Here is a 20383-nt window from a genome sequence, read left to right on the forward strand (position 1 = left end):
GCTATGAAATTGGGCTATTAGTAAAAAAAAAAGTAGAAAAGGGGGTGTTCACAATAATAGTAGCATCTGCTGTTGACACTACAAACTCAAAACTATTATGTTCAAACTGCTTTTTTTAGCAATCCTGTGAATCACTAAACTAGTATTTAGTTGTGTAACCACAGTTTTTCATGATTTCTTCACATCTGCGAGGCATTAATTTTGTTGGTTTGGAACCAAGATTTTGCTCGTTTACTAGTGTGCTTGGGGTCATTGTCTTGTTGAAACACCCATTTCAAGGACATGTCCTCTTCAGCATAAGGCAACATGACCTCTTCAAGTATTTTGACATATCCAAACTGATCCATGATACCTGGTATGCAATATATAGGCCCAACACCATAGTAGGAGAAACATGCCCATATCATGATGCTTGCACCACCATGCTTCACTGTCTTCACTGTGAACTGTGGCTTGAATTCAGAGTTTGGGGGTCGTCTCACAAACTGTCTGCAGCCCTTGGACCCAAAAAGAACAATTTTACTCTCATCAGTCCACGAAATATTCCTCCATTTCTCTTTAGGCCAGTTGATGTGTTCTTTGGCAAATTGTAACCTCTTCTGCTCATCCTTTATTTAACAGAGGGACTTTGCGGGGGATTCTTCCAAATAAATTAGCTTCACACAGGCGTCTTCTAACTGTCACAGCACTTACAGGTAACTCCAGACTGTCTTTGATCGACCTGGAGCTGATCAATGGGTGAGCCTTTGCCATTCTGGTTATTCTGCTATCCATTTTGATGGTTGTTTTCCGTTTTCTTCCACGTGTCTCTGTTTTTTTTTTTTTTTTTGTCCATTTTAAAGCATTGGAGATCATTGTAGATGAACAGCCTATAGTTTTTTGCACCTGCGTATAAGTTTTCCCCTCTCCAGTCAACTTTTTAATCAAACTACGCTGTTCTTCTGACCAATGTCTTGAATGTCCCATTTTCCTCAGGCTTTCAAAGAGAAAAGCATGTTCAACAGGTGCTGGCTTCATCCTTAAATAGGGGACACCTGATTCACACCTGTTTGTTCCACAAAACTGACGAACTCACTGACTGAATGCCACACTACTATTATTGCGAACACCTTTTCTACTTTTTTTTTTTTTTTACTAATAGCCCAAATTCATAGCCTTAAGAGTGTGCATATCATGAATGCTTGGTCTTGTTGGATTTGTGAGAATCTACTGAATCTACTGGTACCTTGTTTCCCATGTAACAACAAGAAATATACTCAAAACCTGGATTAATCTTTTTAGTTACATAGCACTACTATTATTCTGAACACTACTGTATATATATATATATATATATATATATATATTCTATTTCTACCTCATTTCTTATGTCTTGTACTGTTACAAGTATTATTATTATTGCTTATCCTTGCACACGCTGTTTGATGAACAGTTTCCTCTACTTGTACCCACCTTGTGTGTTTTTTAAGAGCTGACGTAACATGTGAAATTTCTCCTCTGTGAGATCAATAAAGTTTATCTTCATCTCTTTTTATTAACTGACATTAACGGCAAGTGTGTTTTTGCTAGATGACCGTGAAACTGGGGTATGCCTCTCTGTTTGGAGGCTACAACAATTTTTCATGAATAAAGATTTATTTTACAGGTCTACTTCTTCACTTCAAAAGGTTATTTATACTAAGCTTGTGTTAAAAAAAAGACATACCTTGATTGTCCTTCATCCTCAACATGTTCACAATGTACAGAGTTAAGGGCTGAAACCTTCTTGTAATCCTGAGGTGTAAGGTAAAGATACTTGAATCCCTGCAGGAGAATTACCACAATAAGTTAGGAAACAGAAACAGTCCATTTGAAAGTTTTGATATAAAATGTGGCTTTTCATTAGTAGGCTACCAAGAAAGTGTGCTCCTCTACTGCTGCCTGACAGAGTCACATTATTTGGTGGAGGTCAAGCGAAATAGCATTTTTATATATATAGTGAGACTCTGCTGGCTGACCTTATATGGGTCACTGGGATCTTGCCATGCCACATGGAACATGTGTCTGATTTCCTCTGCTAGACCAATGCGGGCACCGCTGTTGGCTGCAATGTAGACTCGAGGAATGCCACTCTCTCGTGCCATTTCTGAAGCTCTCAGGAACAGCATATCCTCCTGGGGTCCAAATGAGCCTATCTTATGTGTGATGTCATTGCTTATTACAATGATCTCTCGACCAGCTGGATATTCTGGAGTATGCAGAGTCATCCGCCAAGCCACAATTCCAATCTGTGCAGGATAAAGACAGTTTAACATCACAAATATGGGAATGTACTGAAAGGAGAAAAGAAAAAGAAAAAAAACAAAACAACACTGAACCATATTCAGTGTATAACGTAGAACATATTCTGTGAAGAGACATGAAGTCAAAGATGATATATGTAGCTTTATATGGTACAGTACTGTGCAAATGTTTTAGACAATTTTGCAAAGGTGTGAGAATTTCTTTCTTGATTCAAAGATCCATTAAATAGCAGAAGTGAAGATTTATGTACTAATGCCGTGACAGACCATAGAAAAGACATAATTATGTTGTGGGAGGAGGGTGGGGGTTACAGAAAACTGGGGATGTGGGACACTGAGATGCAATAATCATTGGCTGATGAACTGTAATCCAGTTGAATAGTGAGGTTCCTATAAATTCACACCCTTAAAAATGTAGGTACCCAAGTGCTGATAAATAGCTAAAATTTATAAAAAATGAAAAAAGCCAGTAAAATGTGACCCTAATAAAAAAAAAAGTAACCTAGTTTCTATTTAAATAAATTACTAATTCTGAATTTAAAAATGGCAAATTATGTCATATATATATATATATATATATATATATATATATATATAATCAAGTGATATATTATTTTGATGATTTACGGTTTCCACAATAGAGTAAGTTGCGCACGGTCGCTCACAAAAAGTACTTCTAGTGTCCACACTGATATTAGCGTGGCTCACAGAGACAGCAGAGAGAGGAGATGGCAAATGGGAATGGTACTGAGATGATTCACCAAAGAATAATACAAATGTATGAAAATGGTCAAAATAAATGGAATTGCAAGCGATAGTTATCTACAACCCCTGGCAAAAATTATGGAATCACCGGCCTCGGAGGATGTTCATTCAGTTGTTTAATTTTGTAGAAAAAAAGCAGATCACAGACATGAGACAAAACTAAAGTCATTTCAAATGGCAACTTTCTGGTTTTAAGAAACACTATAAGAAATCAAGAAAAAAATATTATGGCAGTCAGTAACGGTTACTTTTTAGACCAAGCAGAGAAAAAAATATGGAATCACTCAATTTTGAGGAAAAAAATTATGGAATCACCCTGTAAATTTTCATCCTCAAAACTAACACCTGCATCAAATCAGATCTGCTTGTTGACACTGACCCTGTGCCATGACATTGACCCTACGTGTCTTCTTGCAAGGAATGTTTTTGCAGTTTTTGCTCTATGGCAAGATGCATTATCATCTTGAAAAATGATTTCATCATCCCCAAACATCCTTTCAATTGTCCAAAATATAAACGTAAACTTGTGCATTTATTGATGATGTAATGACAGCCATCTCCCCAGTGCCTTTACCTGACATGCAGCCCCATATCATCAATGACTGTGGAAATTTACATGTTCTCTTCAGGCAGTCATCTTTATAAATCTCATTGGAACGGCACCAAACAAAAGTTCCAGCATCATCACCTTGCCCAATGCAGATTCGAGATTCATCACTGAATATGACTTTCATCCAGTCATCCACAGTCCACGATTGCTTTTCCTTAGCCCACTGTAACCTTGTTTTTTTTCTGTTTAGGTGTTAATGATGGCTTTCGTTTAGCTTTTCTGTATGTAAATCCCATTTCCATTAGGCGGTTTCTTACAGTACGGTCACAGACGTTGACTCCAGTTTCCTCCCATTCGTTCCTCATTTGTTTTGTTGTGCATTTTTCGATTTTTGAGACATATTGCTTTAAGTTTTCTGTCTTGACGCTTTGATGTCTTCCTTGGTCTACCAGTATGTTTGCCTTTAACAACCTTCTCATGTTGTTTGTATTTGGTCCAGAGTTTAGACACAGCTGTGAACAACCAACATCTTTTGCAGCATTGCATGATGATTTACTCTCTTTTAAGAGTTTGATAATCCTCTCCTTTGTTTCAATTGACATATCTCGTGTTGGAGCCATGATTCATGTTAGTCCACTTGGTGCAACAGCTCTCCCAGGTGTGTTCACTCCTTTTTAGATGCAGACTAACGAGCAGATCTGATATGATGCAGGTGTTAGTTTTGGGGATGAAAATTTACAGGGTGATTCCATAATTTATTCCTCAGAATTGAGTGATTCCATATTTTTTTCCTCTGCTTGGTCTAAAAAAGTAACCATTACTGACTGCCACAATCTTTTTTCTTGATTTCTTATAGTGTTTCTTAAAGCCAGAAAGTTGCCATTTGAAATGACTTTAGTTTTGTGTCATGTTTGTGATCTGCTTTTTTTCTACAAAATTAAACAACTGAATGAACATCCTCCGAGGCCGGTGATTCCATAATTTTTGCCAGGGGTTGTACATTTTCTGTACACAGTAAAACACTGAGCAATGCAATATATCCTCCACATCCAGATTTCCACCATCAACAAATTCCCATGATGTGCTGCGGCTCTTGGCCTATCTCTACCAACCAATAGGTGTCACATCGCATTGTGAAACTGGTCAATTGAGTAACCATCAGCAACAGTCTTTATGCTGTCATGTACCCACTGGTAATCCTTTAAAAAAACACACACCCTTTTTTAACATGAAAATGTGTTGAATGGATAGTTGTTAGCTTGCTTTTTGTAGGAATACATCTATTTGGGCATATCTAATTTAATTTCTACTGAATCACTGATGAAACACTCACACTTAGGGAATAACCCTGTTGTGTCTGATGATTTGCAGACGTTCATGCTGGATTTTACGGTCGCAAATTGAGTCTTACCAGCGACGCGTGGGAGTCTGACTGTTTAATTAATTTTTACCCTCAATGCATATCAAATAATGCATGTAGACAGCAAATGAGACAGCAAATTATTAAACAAACCCTCAACAATATAAGAATAACAGACATGTACAGAGAAAGGAAAATTACAAATTCTGATACAGGAGGTCCATAAACAATGACACCTGTCTGTAGTGTGTTTGAAATCATGCAAAAACCCATAAAATAACTAACTAAATAAATAAAATCTGACCTCGTTGCCACCTGGAAGTCTGTTCATCTGCACCAGCTGACCTTGGGGGTCAAGAACCAACTCTGTGAAGGTGAGCAGCTCAGAAGGAAGAGGACATTTGGGCAAGTGAGCGTAGGAGCTCATAGAGTGCCACAGCTTCTTCAGAGCCTGATAAAAGAAACAATTGTCAGTATGAAATTATTCCAACAAAATACAGTGCATTCGGGAAAATATTGATAGTGCTTCTCTTTTTCCACATTTTATGTTACAGCCTTATTCCAAAATGGAGAAAATTCATTTTTCCATCAAAATTCTACTCACAACTGATGACAACATGAAAAAACATTTTTGAAAATTGTGCAAGATTTATTAAAAAAAAAAAAAAAAAAAAACTAAGAACAGAATAGATATTTATTGTCATTGCACTTCTGCAATGAAATTCTGGTGGCACTTTCCAAATAGGCATACACAAAAAACAACACAAGAGCAGGTTAAAAAACAAAAAATGAACAGCTTCACAGGACAGCAGGATCTGGTGCTTAATAAATTATTAAAGTGCTTAATGCTTAGTGAGGAAAGACAGATTTAGATGGGATAGTCTTAGATAACCTTTGCCCAATACTTTGTTCATGTACCTTTGGCAGAAATTACTCAGGTCTTCTTGAATATGATGTCCCAAGGTTGGTGCGCCCATCTTTGGGCAGTTTTGCCCATTCATCTCTGCAGGACCTCTCAAGATCCATCAGGTTGGATGGAGAGCGTCAGTGTACAGACATTTTCAGATCTCTCCAGAGATGTTCAATACGATTCAGGTCTGGGCTCTGGCTGGACCACTCAAGGACATTCACAGAGTTGTCCTGAAGCCACTCCTTTGATAGCTTGACTGTGTGCTTAGGGTCATTGTCCTGCTAAAAGATGAATTGTCACCCCAGTCCGAAGTCAAGAGCGCTCTGGAGCAGGTTTTCATCCAGGATGTCTCTGTCCATTGCTGCATTCATCTTTCCCTCAAGCCTAACCAGTCAACCAGTTCCTGCCGCTGAAAAACATCCCCACTGCCATGTGTCTTTTTACTTAAGAGTGGCTTTCATCTGGCCACTCTACCATACAGACCTAATTGGTGGATTGCTGCAGAGATGGCTGTCCTTTTGGAAGGTTCTCCTCTCTCCACAGAGGAATGCTGGAGCTCTGACAGTGTGACCATTGGGTTCTTGGTCACCTCCCTGACTAAGGCCCTTCTCCCCCGATTGATGTTTAGACCAGGGCCAGCTCTAGGAATAGTCCTGGTGGATCTAAACTTCTTCCATTTACAGATAATGGAGGCCATTGTGCTCATTGGGACCTTCAAAGAAACAGAAATTTTCTGTCCTTCCTCAGATTTGTGTCTTGAGACAATCCTGTCTCAGAGGTCTACAGACAATTCCTTTGACTTCATGCTTGGTTTGTGCTCTCACATGCACAGTCAACTGTGGGACCTTATACAACCCCAATTCCAATGAAGTTGGGACATTGTATAAAATGTAAATAAAAACAGAATACAATGATTTGCAAATCCTCTTCAACCAATATTCAAATGCTCAAAGAAAACCTAATTGGAAACAAGTTTGTGTCATGATTGGGTACAAAAGGAGCATCCTCAAAAGGCTCAGCCATTCACAAGCAAAGATGGGGTGAGGACCACCACTTTGTGAACTGCATGAAAAAAAAAAAAAAAAAAAAATCATCCAACAGTTTAAGAACAATGTTTCTCAACATTCAATTGCAAAGAATTTAGGTATTCCATCATTTACAGTCCATAATATAATCAGAAGATTCAGAGAATCTGGAGAACTTTCTACACATAAGCGTCAAGGTCGAAAACCAACACTGAATACCGCGTGGGCTCAGGAACACTTCAGAAAACCATTGTCAGTTAACACAGTTCGTTGCGACATCTACAAGCGCAAGTTAAAACTCTACCATGCAAAGCGAAAGCCATACACCAACAACATCCAGAAACGCCGCTGCCTTCTCTGGGCCTGAGGTCATTTGAAATGGACAGACGCAAAATGGAAAAGTGTGCTGTGGTCTGACGAGTCCACATTTCAAATAGTTTTTGGAAATCATGGACATTGTGTCCTCCTGACAAAAGAGGAAAAAAACATCCAGATTGTTACCAGCGCAAAGTTCAAAAGCCAGCATCTGTGATGGTATGGGGGTGTGTTAGTGCCCATGTCATGGGCAATTTACACATATGTGATGGCACCAACAATTCTGAAAGGGCACCAACAATTCTGAAAGGTACATCCAGGTTTTGGAGCAACACATCCTGCCATCCAAGCAACGTCTTTTTATTTCAGCAAGACAATGCCAAGCCACAGTCCGCCCGTGTTACAACAGCGTGGCTTCGTAGTAGAAGAGTGCAGGTACTAGACTGGCCTGCCTGCAGTCCAGACTTGTCACCAATTGGAAATGTGTGGCATAAACATACCACTGTCCCAGCTTTTCTGAAAGGTGCTGCAGGCATCCAGTGCAAAATGAGCAAATATCTGCACAAAAACAATAAAGTATATCAGTTTGAAAATTAACTATCTTGTCTTTGTGGTGTATTCAATTGAATATAGGTTGAACAGAATTTGCAAATCACTGTTTTTATTTATATTTTTCACAACGTCCCAACTTCAATGGAATTGGGGTTGTATGTAGAGAGTTGTGTGCCTTTCCAAATCATGCCCAATCAACTGAATTTACCTCAGGTGGACTCCTATGGGGGATTTTCACATTGTCGCTAGACAGCGCCTACGTGCATGCGTGATGCTGTTACAACTCTGTCCATTTAGGGAGACGCGGTTTCGTTCAACAACAAGAACTGCCAAGAAATTTTCTCGTGTGTGGCTGGAGTTGTGCAGCGGTAGGAATAGCCTTTTGAATGCTTGAATAATGATGTCAATCGCGCAAAGAAACCAAATAACAGTGAAAACATGTTCATTGCACCCAAAATGTTGCTATTTTGGTCATTGAACTTTCCTAGCAACGAAGCCCCGGTCACACGACACTAACGAAGGACACTGAAGTCAAAACGAAACAATAAATCTGCATGTTCGCATGCCGTCTGTGGCTGGAGAGACTGTGTGCACATACAAACGGCTGTGTGCATGTTCACATGCCATCTCAGGCTGGAGAGGCTGTGCGCACACACACAAACGGCCGTACACCACAGACGGCTGGGCGCACATTCACATGCCGTCTCTGGCTGGAGAGGATCTTTAGTTATTGATTCGTTCAGATATTGTCAATGTTCGTGCAAGACGTCGGACTTGGGAGGTTGGATAAAGTTTGACGACAGTCAAACAGAATGCTGACGGTACGGGAACTACGCAAACGATGAGAAACTGTCAAGACAAAGCAAAACAGATTACAGACGGAATCAACAGTTTGAAAATTCTGACAACGGGCCAGCTGCAGGAACGAAGCTGGATGACGGTTAAATGACGTCTCTGAAAGTCAATGCAAGTCTAGATTTCTTGTTTCGTTTTGGCTTCAGTGTTCTTTGTTACTGCCATGTGACCGGGGCATTACATCGATCTTCACACCACTGCTCACTCCTTCGCATTCCTTGTGGGTTAACAACAACGACAACAAAATTAGTTACCGGTACGGCGTGGAATTCACCTCCAGTGGCCATTTCACTGCCTGGAAATCTGACAGTTGAGCTGGTGTTTCTAATGACACCAAACACGCGAGTGAGAGACTCACTAACCAGAAGTCTCGGCTTCAAGTTGGCAGTGCAATTTGAAAATTGTCCATTAAGGTGTAGAAACATCACAAGGATGATCAGTGGAAATGGGATGCACCTGACTTCAATTTTGAGCTTCATGGCAAAGGCTGTGAATACTTACGTACATGTGATTTCTTAGTTTTTTGTTTTTAATAAATATACCAAAAAAAAAAAACACCCACTTTGTTCACATTGTCATTATGGAGTATTACGTGTAGAATTTTGAGGGAAAAAATTTATTTCATCCATTTTGGAATAAGGCTGTAGCCATGAATAATTTCCAGATGCACTGTAATTGGGACAATTATGTTTTTTAATGCAGTAACTGAAGTCTACATCTAAGGGAACAGCTGTACCTGTCTGAACATTTCTGGGAAATCATAGACATAAGTGGTGCCCAAAGATTGTGCCTGGAAGCGTTTAGACTGCAGCAGGTCCTTGGTGACATAAGGGGTGTTGATGAGCATGCCATGTAAGGGACCCTGCTTGTCACCATAAGCTTGGAACATGATCTGGAAAAGGAAAGATGACCATAAAGTTACTTTAATGTTAAAGTATGGCATTGAGATCCACGTAGGTAATGTTACAAATGTTGAAAATGGTAATAACAATGAAACTCAACCATAAACTGAAAAACCATGAAAAATATAAAGCATGTATAATTACTGCTTTACTCTTTAGTTAAGTGCAAGTATCTACCAAAGCACAATTTAGACATGACAGAACAAACTATGCATGGCTGTTCCAGCTAGGGCATCAAAAACCATCTGGGTCAAAGTGGGCCAAAGGTTCTAAATGTTAAAATGGACATGTTATAAATGGAAGCTTTTGCTCATTGATATTTTGATTAATTATGTTCATGACACATTAAGAAGAGTCACCAGTATGCCGCCAAGTCCCAAAAACCATAACACCACACTGTCCAGAACTCGTTTTTCACAGGTTTAAATATTAGCCACGTTTCACTTAGTTAAGCTTGTTTACATTTAACTGATAGGGTTAAGAGAAAAAAATAATCATTCTTGGATTATCACAATATGCATGGGGTTAACTGCAGGGGTGGGAATGTGGTTGCTGGCCACTGGTAACAATTGCTTTTCATGTTTCTGTGTTTTTACTTTTACTGGAGTCATTTGTGATCCAGAAATGTCCTTTTAATTTCAGTACATTTGCATTACGGCTTCCTTACAGCCACTGTGTCGTTACAGCGCACTGTCTGGGGACACAGTGAGGAGCAGACGCAGGTGCTGCGCGCCGTGATGAAACAGAAAAAAACACCTGTTTTTGGACTATATGCCAGACACCACAGAACAAGTAGCACATAGAATGCAATTTTAAACAACAAACAAAACAGTTAAAGAAAACCTCTACTTTTACCTTCACCAGACATCATCACGTTAAAAGCTGATCACTTCTGTTTCATAAAGGGATAGAAAACCATTTAAATAACTTCTTTTCTGAGTATCAGGGCCGTCATTTAAAGCTGATCACCTAATAGTCTCCACAACTATTTCCACTGCATTGTGCTGGAGTGCATGTGTGCACAGTTCGTCCTGCTGAAAATTACAAGGAAAATACATGTGCACATGCCATGATTTCTGCAGCTGAATGTGTCAGCAAATCAGCAGTGTCACAAAGTTACACCATTAACACAGCTCTCTTTACTGTTTTAGTTATTCTAACAAGAACAAGTGCATCAGTGCAGCACAGCCAATGTGCACCTGCCTGCGTATCGGGAGACCAATTGGGCTGGTTGTTATCTCTGGAAACTGCATGATGTGGATAAGTGTGCACGATTCCCTGATGGATGGAGGTGATGCAAGATGGATGACTTGAACTTACCAGTCAGCTGTGAGAAACATTACTAACAGACTTGTCCACCAGCCTAAGGCCAAATCAGACACCATACTGGAAATCTACACAAACTCTAACAATCCCAAGTTATTGTATTCAGTAGGGATGGGATGACTAATGAAAATCATTCATTGACCAGTCAGGTACCATTAGTCATCGACGAGTCAACTAATTGGCACTAAATTTGACACTGAATGAATTAAGCCACTTTTGAATCTTCATGGTGAAACTCAAATGTGACATTTATTTTAACAAATATAAGCACAAAATCATAAATACAAAAAAATAGCATTGGCATGAAGGCAATACCTGCATTCATTTACTAGGCACAGTCTACCCGTTTAAGCTGACTAATTCACCTACTAAGGTTCACACACTTTCTTCACTGAGTGAAGAGAGTGGAGGCAGCTCCAGCAGGTCTGTTCTTTTAAGGGTTAAATGAACTTAATAACTGACTTTCGACTAGTCGACTAATAAAAAATAGTCGACTAGTTGGATGTTAGTTTGTCATCGTCGTCGACTATTACGACTAATCATCCCATCCCTAGTATTCAGTCTTTAAAATGCAAAAAAAAAAAAAAATGTCAGACAATATTCAGCACAGTGTAACTGGCTGTTAATTTGCATTCTGGGAGTTGCAATTTCGAGGATGAAGCTGAAACCCTTGGACTGGATGCAACAGATGACATGGAAAATGTATGAGTGCCCCACCTGTCTGTCTTGGGGCCCCACCTGTCCCGTTCGGGAATCGGTGACCTCCTTGTACAGGCTGATGTCCAGATAGTAGCCTGACTCATTTGTAAGGAAAAGACGGATTGGGATCTGCTTTCCTGTTGGAGTCAGGCGGATGTTAATTTTCAGCTCAGCCTGCAGCACCCGCAGTTTCCATAGACGGCTTCCGTAACGCATCACCATGGAGCGCACAGACTCCTCAATCTAAATGCAAGTTGATTGAAAACGTTAGTGACATTATTGTGTTGTAACGGTGTAACAGGTGGTGTGTTAATATTTTACAAACCTTTGATGGATCCATGATCACTGTTGGGACAAAATTGAGGAAGATGTGATTACAGTCTGTCCTTACAGTTGTGTTATTGAAGGCCACCTCCAGCTCATCCATGGCTTCCAGAAGCAAACGCTCTGCTTCATTGTGAAGGTACTCAAATGATGCCTCCTAGTGAAGGGCCAACATAAAAACATTTTATTTATATACTGTATGTTATAGGCAAAATGTTGAACAAATGGTCAAACGAATAAGAAGGAAAAATAACTACAAAAACAAAGACAAGGAAATACAAAAACCAAAAGTAATTCAAACTAAGGACACCATCTTCCACCTGGCACACAGGAGCGTAATTTAAGATTATTGCTAATTTCCACCCGATGCCGTTGTTGAGTACAATTCCTCTCATGTGCGTGCCTATGGATGTGTTAGTCTCAAAATTAGGTATGGTCAGGTGCAAAGCAGGTGCACTGATAGTTTGGCAGCAGAACATGTTTGCTCCAACTACCCCAAAAGCCTCGTTTAAAAATCAAGCATTGTGCATTTGTGCACAATATTCAGCCACACCTTACATAAATTAGTTTAAGAAGCATGTACACGCTGCTTGCTGGTGACTACCATATGTTCTGGACTACGAGTTGCAGGTTTATTTATTTATTTATTTATTTTTTGCTAGTTTGAGAGGTGCTTCAAATTATACTCCGAAGCAATTTGTCAAATAATAAATAAACAAACAGAGCTGTAACTGTACATTTTCAGAACAGTGGAAACAAGTAACAACATTAAAGGCTATAGCAAACATAAGCCTATGTTTGTTAGGCTCAGGTGTGACTGAATACAGAATAGTATTTCCATATAGTTCCAATTTTTATTTATTTATTTTTTTGTGAAATATATCTTTCAAAAATAGATGTGACTTATGGTCTGTTGTGACTTGTATTCCCCCCCCTTTTCACGATGTATTTTTTCACAAATGTGACAATCTAATGTGATTTGTAGTCTGGAAAACACAGTATATACATATACCAACAATCATGTCCCATATTGTTGCTGGCATAAAATGTCACCTGTGCATTACAACCCCTGGCAAAAATTATGGAATCACCGGCCTCGGAGGATGTTCATTCTGTTGTTTAATTTTGTGGAAAAAAAGCAGATCACAGACATGACACAAAACTAAAGTCATTTCAAATGGCAACTTTCTGGCTTTAAGAAACACTATAAGAAATCAAGAAAAAAAGATTGTGGCAGTCAGTAACGGTTACTTTTTTAGACCAAGCAGAGGAAAAAAATATGGACTCACTCAATTCTGAGGAATAAATTATGGACTCACCCTGTAAATTTCCATCCCCAAAACTAACACCTGCATCAAATCACATCTGCTCATTGACATTGACCCTATGTCATGAAATTGACCCTATATGTCTTTTTGCAAGGAATGTTTTCACAGTTTTTGCTCTATGGCAAGATGCATTATCTTCTTGAAAAATGATTTCATCATCCTCAAACATCAGAAAAGTGTCCAAAATATCAACGTAAACTTGTGCATTTATTGATGATGTAATGACAGCCATCTCCCCAGTGCCTTTACCTGACATGCAGCCCCATATCATCAATGACTGTGGAAATGTACATGTTCTCTTCAGGCAGTCATCTTTATAAATCTCATTGGAACGGCACCAAACAAAAGTTCCAGCATCATCACCTTGCCCAATGCAGATTCGAGATTCATCACTGAATATGATTTTCATCCAGTCATCCACAGTCCACGATTGCTTTTCTTTAGCCCATTGTAACCTTGTTTTTTTCTGTTTAGGTGTTAATGATGGCTTTCGTTTAGCTTTTCTGTATGTAAATCCCATTTCCTTTAGGCGCTTTCTTACAGTTCGGTCACAGACGTTGACTCCAGTTTCCTCCCATTCGTTCATTTGTTTTGTTGTGCATTTTCGATTTTTGAGACATACTGCTTTAAGTTTTCTGTCTTGACGCTTTGATGTCTTCCTTGGTCTACCAGTATGTTTGCCTTTAACAACCTTCCCATGTTGTTTGTATTTGGTCCAGAGTTTAGACACAGCTGACTGTGAACAACCAACATCTTTTGCAACATTGCGTGATGATTTACCCTCTTTTAAGAGTTTGATAATCCTCTCCTTTGTTTCAATTGACATCTCTCATGTTGGAGCCATGATTCATGTCAGTCCACTTGGTGCAACAGCTCTCCAAGGTGTGATCACTCCTTTTTAGATGCAGACTAACAAGCAGATGTGATTTGATGCAGGTGTTAGTTTTGGGGATGAAAATTTACAGGGTGATTCCATAATTTATTCCTCAGAATTGAGTGAGTCCATATTTTTTTCCTCTGCTTGGTCTAAAAAGTAACCGTTACTGACTGCCACAATCTTTTTTTCTTGATTTCTTATAGTGTTTCTTAAAGCCAGAAAGTTGCCATTTGAAATGACTTTAGTTTTGTGTCATGTCTGTGATCTGCTTTTTTTCTACAAAATTAAACAACTGAATGAACATCCTCCGAGGCCGGTGATTCCATAATTTTTGCCAGGGGTTGTAGAATCAGCAGCGACATTCTCTTTCTCTCACCCCCACCCCCCCCCCCCCCCCCCCCCACCCCCACCCCACACACACACCTGACTCGTTCACTCGTTGCAGGCAACAACATATGCCATGGCATAAGGAAAGCTAATTGAAAACAACCATTAAGTCAAATAAAAGATAACCCTCATGGAAAACTACAAAAATTCCCTGTAAAATGCTCCCCCTCAAGGAGGTGTGGTAGCTGATGATGTGCTTGACATGGTGCGGTTTTATTAACTGCAAGAAAACCTCTCGCTTGAGTCCAGATTGTCGCACAGCACTCCAATTTAAAGGGAAAGACAAATGATTAAGAGGGTTGTTTTCATGTGATGGGCAAAACACACACATGACTAGTGAAGAGGGTAACAACCCCTTGCACTCCACTTACACACCCAACCCAGATCACAAAAAGGACTTTGAGATCCCCCAAACGCACCTGCGCTTTGCATTTCTGACTGTACACACAGACTGTCGAGAAAGGCCCTTGAATGTTTATTTACACTCTCACTAAAGTCCCTTTGTCCTTTGTGTCCTCACCTTTGTGACGAGATCCGAGTGACGAATGATGGCTCGCACAAAGAAACGGTAGTCAGTCACTTCGGTGCCCACCTCCACACGGGCGGCACCCAGGTACAGGTGCATTTTGTGGTTAGCACATGGAATGGCGGTCAGCGCAAAATTGCGCATGCGGTTGAGCTCCAACTGGAAGGCCAATGCCGGCTCCAAATGACGATAGATCCTGTCCTCTTCAAACTAGCAATGTACAGATAGAATGCAATTGCAATCACAAACAAGTACAACACTACAAAATATAAACAGGCTTTATTCAGACTTTTTTGAAGAACGCCACACTTTTCTTTAAAAGTCTTTCTTGACGAGAACCCAAAGTGCCTCATACTGATAATCTGCATTGACATAACACTGCATTGACATGAGAGTAGAAAGATGCCTGTGAGCCACACACTGTAAAGTAAATTAAATAATTGCCAATCTCAATCTGAATACATTGCTAATGGGTGTCATTTCACCACAATTGGGAGGCAATTAAAAACTTAATTACTTTAATGGGTTTTGGTGCTGCCATTGAAGTGAAACTATCATGAGCAGAGAAGAGCAAGAGCCTTCACAGAGTGTGATAATGGAAAAATTCAGCACCACCAGTTGTTTCTTATTACAGCATCACTGTTTTGAACAGCCTCCCAGCTAAAACAGAGAGGAAAGTAAAGGTCTGCAACCATGTTAAGTATATGAATGCAACCCCCCCCCACCCCCCCCCCCCCAAAAAAAAAAAAAAAAAAAAGTTTTTTAAACTTTGGAGGTAAAAGGTACAAGCAAAATTAACTTATTGCATGGTGCATGAGATGCCGGCACTCACCTTGTCACGGGCACGGAATGTGAAAAACTTGGGAAACTCTCTCTGTAAGAAAAATAGTGAGATATAGAGAAAAAACAAACCATCAATAATGGCTCTACAACAACAACTCTAGTTAACTTGACCATTAAGAGTTCAGAAAGCTGTAAATCTGGGCATGCTGAGGCCATGAATGTCCTCAAATCAAGTGAAAATGAGCCCTTTACCACTCAAGCTTCCACAAAATTTATACATCTACTGCACCCCAAGCTCTTGCAATGATGAAATTGTATGGGAGTCACTGTTTATTCATTCAGACACCATGCTCAACAAGTAGGATACATAGCACCACTTTCATCAATATCAGGCCAACTGCAGAAGCACGCATCAGTTCATAGCTGACATAACAACAAGAGGTCTGCTACAATGCTCACACTAAAACACTCCACAGCCATGATTTAGCAACGAAAATTATAGGACTACAATTACACATTAGGGGTGGAGCTGAATACGTGAAAGTCCCACGTCATAATAGTGTGACAAGTTAATGATAACACTATGTAACACAATTTTTGTTCCTGGCTTCTAAGTGTTATATTTCAACTGCTTATGTCTAAAGTCTATGGAAAAATGACTACATTCAGCACAAACTTTCATTTTGTTTTTTTTAACGTTCTAGAAAGTTCTAAAAGTTTCTTGAAATTTCTAGATAATTCTGGAAACTTCTAGAAAATTCTGGACAGTTCTAGCAGTTAAAGAATATTCTAGAAGACTACTCAGTAGTAGTGAAGGCGAATCGAGAATATTCTTGAAAACAGACAAATTTCAAAATATCATTGTCCTGATCACAGAAGCAAAGTTTCTGTGGAATAACAGCTATTTTCTATTTATTTAAGGCAAAACAGATTAGGAAAACACACTGTGTACCCAGGAACAAAACAAAAATAAAAATTTGTTACATAGTGTTATCTCTAGGCAGAGATTGCAGTAAAATGAAAAGAAAACAAAAAGACAATTTTCAAAGTTGGCAGAATGGAGCATTTATCACAATATTATCCTGCCAAAAATTCCTACCATTATCACTGAAAACTATGGTTTGTACCAGTAATAGCATTCAATAAAACAGGTCTAAAGCTGGATGAATGCAGAGCCTGTCAACAAAAATGCCATGAATAAAGTGTATGGACCATCTGTGCTGCAATAATGTATCCATTAATAATATAACAAAATGACAAGCTACTAAAACTTATGCAGTGAAATTACTAAAACAGACCTTGACGGAAGATAAAGACCCTTTTTCAGGTATGTGGATCAAAATTCTCCCAAATTCAGTAGTAGTAGCTGTAGTAGCAATAGTTAAGGGGAAAGGCACTCTTGTCCTGAGTCATTATCGGCAAGTGTGCCAAAAAGTCAGAGTCATACTTTTCTATTCTTTCTTTTTCCTTTGAACTTTTTAGCTCTTCAATTTTGCAAGTAACAGCAGTAATAGCAGCAGTAGTAGTAGTAACAGCAGCTGCTGTTGCTGTCTCTTTAAGGGGCAGCTTTAGTCACACCCTGACAGTTCTCTGGAATTTGTGATAGGTGGGAGGTGATAGTTTTGTTGGTGAAAATAAAATTCTCATTTCAGTCTCTGAATGAAACCCGCCCTGGGGTGGGTAATTGGCTTGTTTGTATATATTCACATATATACAGTGGGGCCAAAAAGTATTTAGTCAGCCCCTGACTGTGCAAGTTCTCCTACTTAGAAAGATGAGAGAGGTCTGTAATTTTCAACATAGGTACACTTCAACTATGAGAGACAAAATGATAAAAAAAAAAAAAAATCCAGAAAATCACATTGTAGGATTTTTAAAGAATTTAATTGCATACCATGGAGGAAAATAAGTATTTGGTCACCCACAAACAAGCAAGATTTCTGGCTCTCACAGACCTGTAACAACTTCTATAAGAAGCTCTTCTGTCCTCCACTTGTTACCTGTATTAATGGCATCTGTTGGAACTCGTTATCTGTATAAAAGACACCTGTCCACAGCCTCAAACAGTCAGACTCCAAACTCAACCATGGCCAAGACCAAAGAGCTGCCAATGGACACCAGGAAGAAAACTAGATGTGCACCAGGATGGGAAGAGTGAATTTACAATAGTCAAGCAGGTTGGTGTGAATAAATCAACTGTGGGAGCAATTGTAAGAAAATGGAAGACATACAAGACCATTGATAATCTCCCTCGATCTGGGGCTCCACGCAAGATGTCATCCCATGGGGTCAAAATGATCATGACAATGGTGAACAAAAATCCCAGACCTACACAGAGGGACCTGATGAATGACCTGCAGAGAGCTGGAACCAAAGTAATAAAGGCTACACACTACAAAGAGAGGGACTCAAATCCTGCAGTGCCAGACGTGTCCCCCTGCTTAAGACAGTACATGTCCAGGCCCGTCTGAAGTTTGCCAGAGAGCATATGGATGATCCAGAAGAGGATTGGGAGAATATCATGTGGTCAGATGAAACCAAAATAGAACATTTTGGTTAAAAACTCAACTCGTTGTGTTTGGAGGAAGAAGAATGCTGAGTTGCATTCCAAGAACACCATATCTACTGTGAAGCATGGGGGTGGAAACATCATGCTTTGGGGCTGTTTTACTGCAAAGGGGACAGGACGACTGGGAAGAATGAACTTGGCCATGTTTCATGAGATTTTAAGCCAAAACCTCCTTCCTTCAGTGAGAGCATTGAAGATGCCACATGGCTGGGTCTTCCAGCATGACAATGATCCCAAACACATCGCTCGGGCAATGAAGGAGTGGCTCTGTAAAAAGCATTTAAAGGTCCTGGAGTGGCCAAGTCAGTCTCCAGACCTCAACCCCATAGAAAATTTGTTGAGGGAGTTGAAAGTCCATGTTGCCCAGCGACAGCCCCAAAACATCACTGCTCTAGAGGAGATCTGCATGGAGGAATGGGCCAAAATACCAGCTACAGTGTGTGAAAACCTGGTGAAGACTTACAGGAAACATTTGACCTCTGTCATTGCCAACAAAGATTATGTTACAAAGTATTGAGTTCAACTTTTATTATTGACCAAATATTTATTTTCCACCATAATTTACAAATGAATTCTTAAAAAATCCTACAATGTGATTTCCTGGATTTTTTTTCCCTCATTTTGTCTCTCATAGTTGAAGTGTACCTATGATGAAAATTACAGACCTCTCTCATCTTTCCAAGTAGGAGAACTTGCACAATCAGGGACTGACTAAATACTTTTTGGCCCCACTGTGTGTGTATATATAGTAGTGTTCAGAATAATAGTAGTGCTATGTGACTAAAAAGATTAACCCAGGTTTTGGTAATTTATCCTAAACTTATGATCTGCTGTTTTTTTCAAACTTATGCAAAAACAAATCTTGAGGAAAAAAATGCAGTATGCGATAGTTAATAATTATTAAGAGCCTGTTCTTTCATATTTATGAATACATTTTACCACATTGCAGTTGTTTTTTTAATGAAAACTCAACATATTCTTTTTGAGTTCTACACATGTGGTGATACCTTATTTACACCAGAAAGTTAATAAAATCAATGCTGGCTATTCTCAGAATAAAGTACTTACAGTAGTGTTCAGAATAATAGTAGTGCTATGTGACAAAAAGATTAATCCAGGTTTTGAGTATATTTCTTATTGTTACATGGGAAACAAAGTACCAGTAGATTCAGTAGATTCTCACAAATCCAACAAGACCAAGCATTCATGATATGCACACTCTTAAGGCTATGAAACTGGTCTATTAGTTAAAAAAAAAAAAAAAAAGTAGAAAAGGGGGTGTTCACAATAACTGTAGTGTGGCATTCAGTCTGTGAGTTTGTCAATTTTGTGGAACAAACAGGTGTGAATCAGGTGTCCCCTATTTAAGGATGAAGCCAGCACCTGTTGAACATGCTTTTCTCTTTGAAAGCCTGAGGAAAATGGGACATTCAAGACATTGGTCAGAAGAACAGCGTAGTTTGATTAAAAAGTTGACTGGAGAGGGGAAAACTTATACGCAGGTGCAAAAAATTATAGGCTGTTCATCTACAATGATCTCCAATGCTTTAAAATGGACAAAAAAAAAAAAAAACAGAGACGCGTGGAAGAAAACGGAAAACAACCATCAAAATGGATAGCAGAATAACCAGAATGGCAAAGGCTCACCCAGTGATCAGCTCCAGGTCGATCAAAGACAGTCTGGAGTTACCTGTAAGTGCTGTGACAGTTAGAAGACGCCTGTGTGAAGCTAATTTATTTGGAAGAATCACCCGCAAAGTCCCTCTGTTAAATAAAGGATGAGCAGAAGAGGTTACAATTTGCCAAAGAACACAACTGGCCTAAAGAGAAATGGAGGAATATTTCGTGGACTGATGAGAGTAAAATTGTTCTTTTTGGGTCCAAGGGCCGCAGACAGTTTGTGAGACGACCCCCAAACTCTGAATTCAAGCCACAGTTCACAGTGAAGACAGTGAAGCATGGTGGTGCAAGCATCATGATATGGGCATGTTTCTCCTACTATGGTGTTGGGCCTATATATTGCATACCAGGTATCATGGATCAGTTTG

At 39.4% G+C, this 20383-nt stretch overlaps 1 protein-coding gene across 6 annotated transcripts in view; it reads right to left on the minus strand.

Annotated features, from left to right (window-relative positions):
- Positions 1-20383, minus strand: part of acaca (acetyl-CoA carboxylase alpha) — a 122145-nt gene that overhangs the window by 30261 nt on the left and 71501 nt on the right. For 3 of the 6 annotated variants that reach the window (XM_034178782.1, XM_034178778.1, XM_034178777.1), the window contains 8 exons: positions 15816-15857; positions 14978-15193; positions 11867-12022; positions 11581-11784; positions 9351-9506; positions 5262-5408; positions 1998-2267; positions 1706-1803 (listed from right to left, as the gene is read on the minus strand). In XM_034178782.1, coding sequence (XP_034034673.1) covers positions 1706-1803; positions 1998-2267; positions 5262-5408; positions 9351-9506; positions 11581-11784; positions 11867-12022; positions 14978-15193; positions 15816-15857 — 1289 coding nt within the window. Of the gene's footprint in view, positions 1-1705; positions 1804-1997; positions 2268-5261; positions 5409-9350; positions 9507-11559; positions 11785-11866; positions 12023-14977; positions 15194-15815; positions 15858-20383 lie in introns of all 6 variants that reach the window. The other 3 variants (XM_034178781.1, XM_034178780.1, XM_034178779.1) reach the window with 1 other exon arrangement.

This window comes from Thalassophryne amazonica, chromosome 9, assembly GCF_902500255.1.
Source record: "Thalassophryne amazonica chromosome 9, fThaAma1.1, whole genome shotgun sequence".
Lineage (NCBI taxonomy): Eukaryota > Metazoa > Chordata > Actinopteri > Batrachoidiformes > Batrachoididae > Thalassophryne > Thalassophryne amazonica.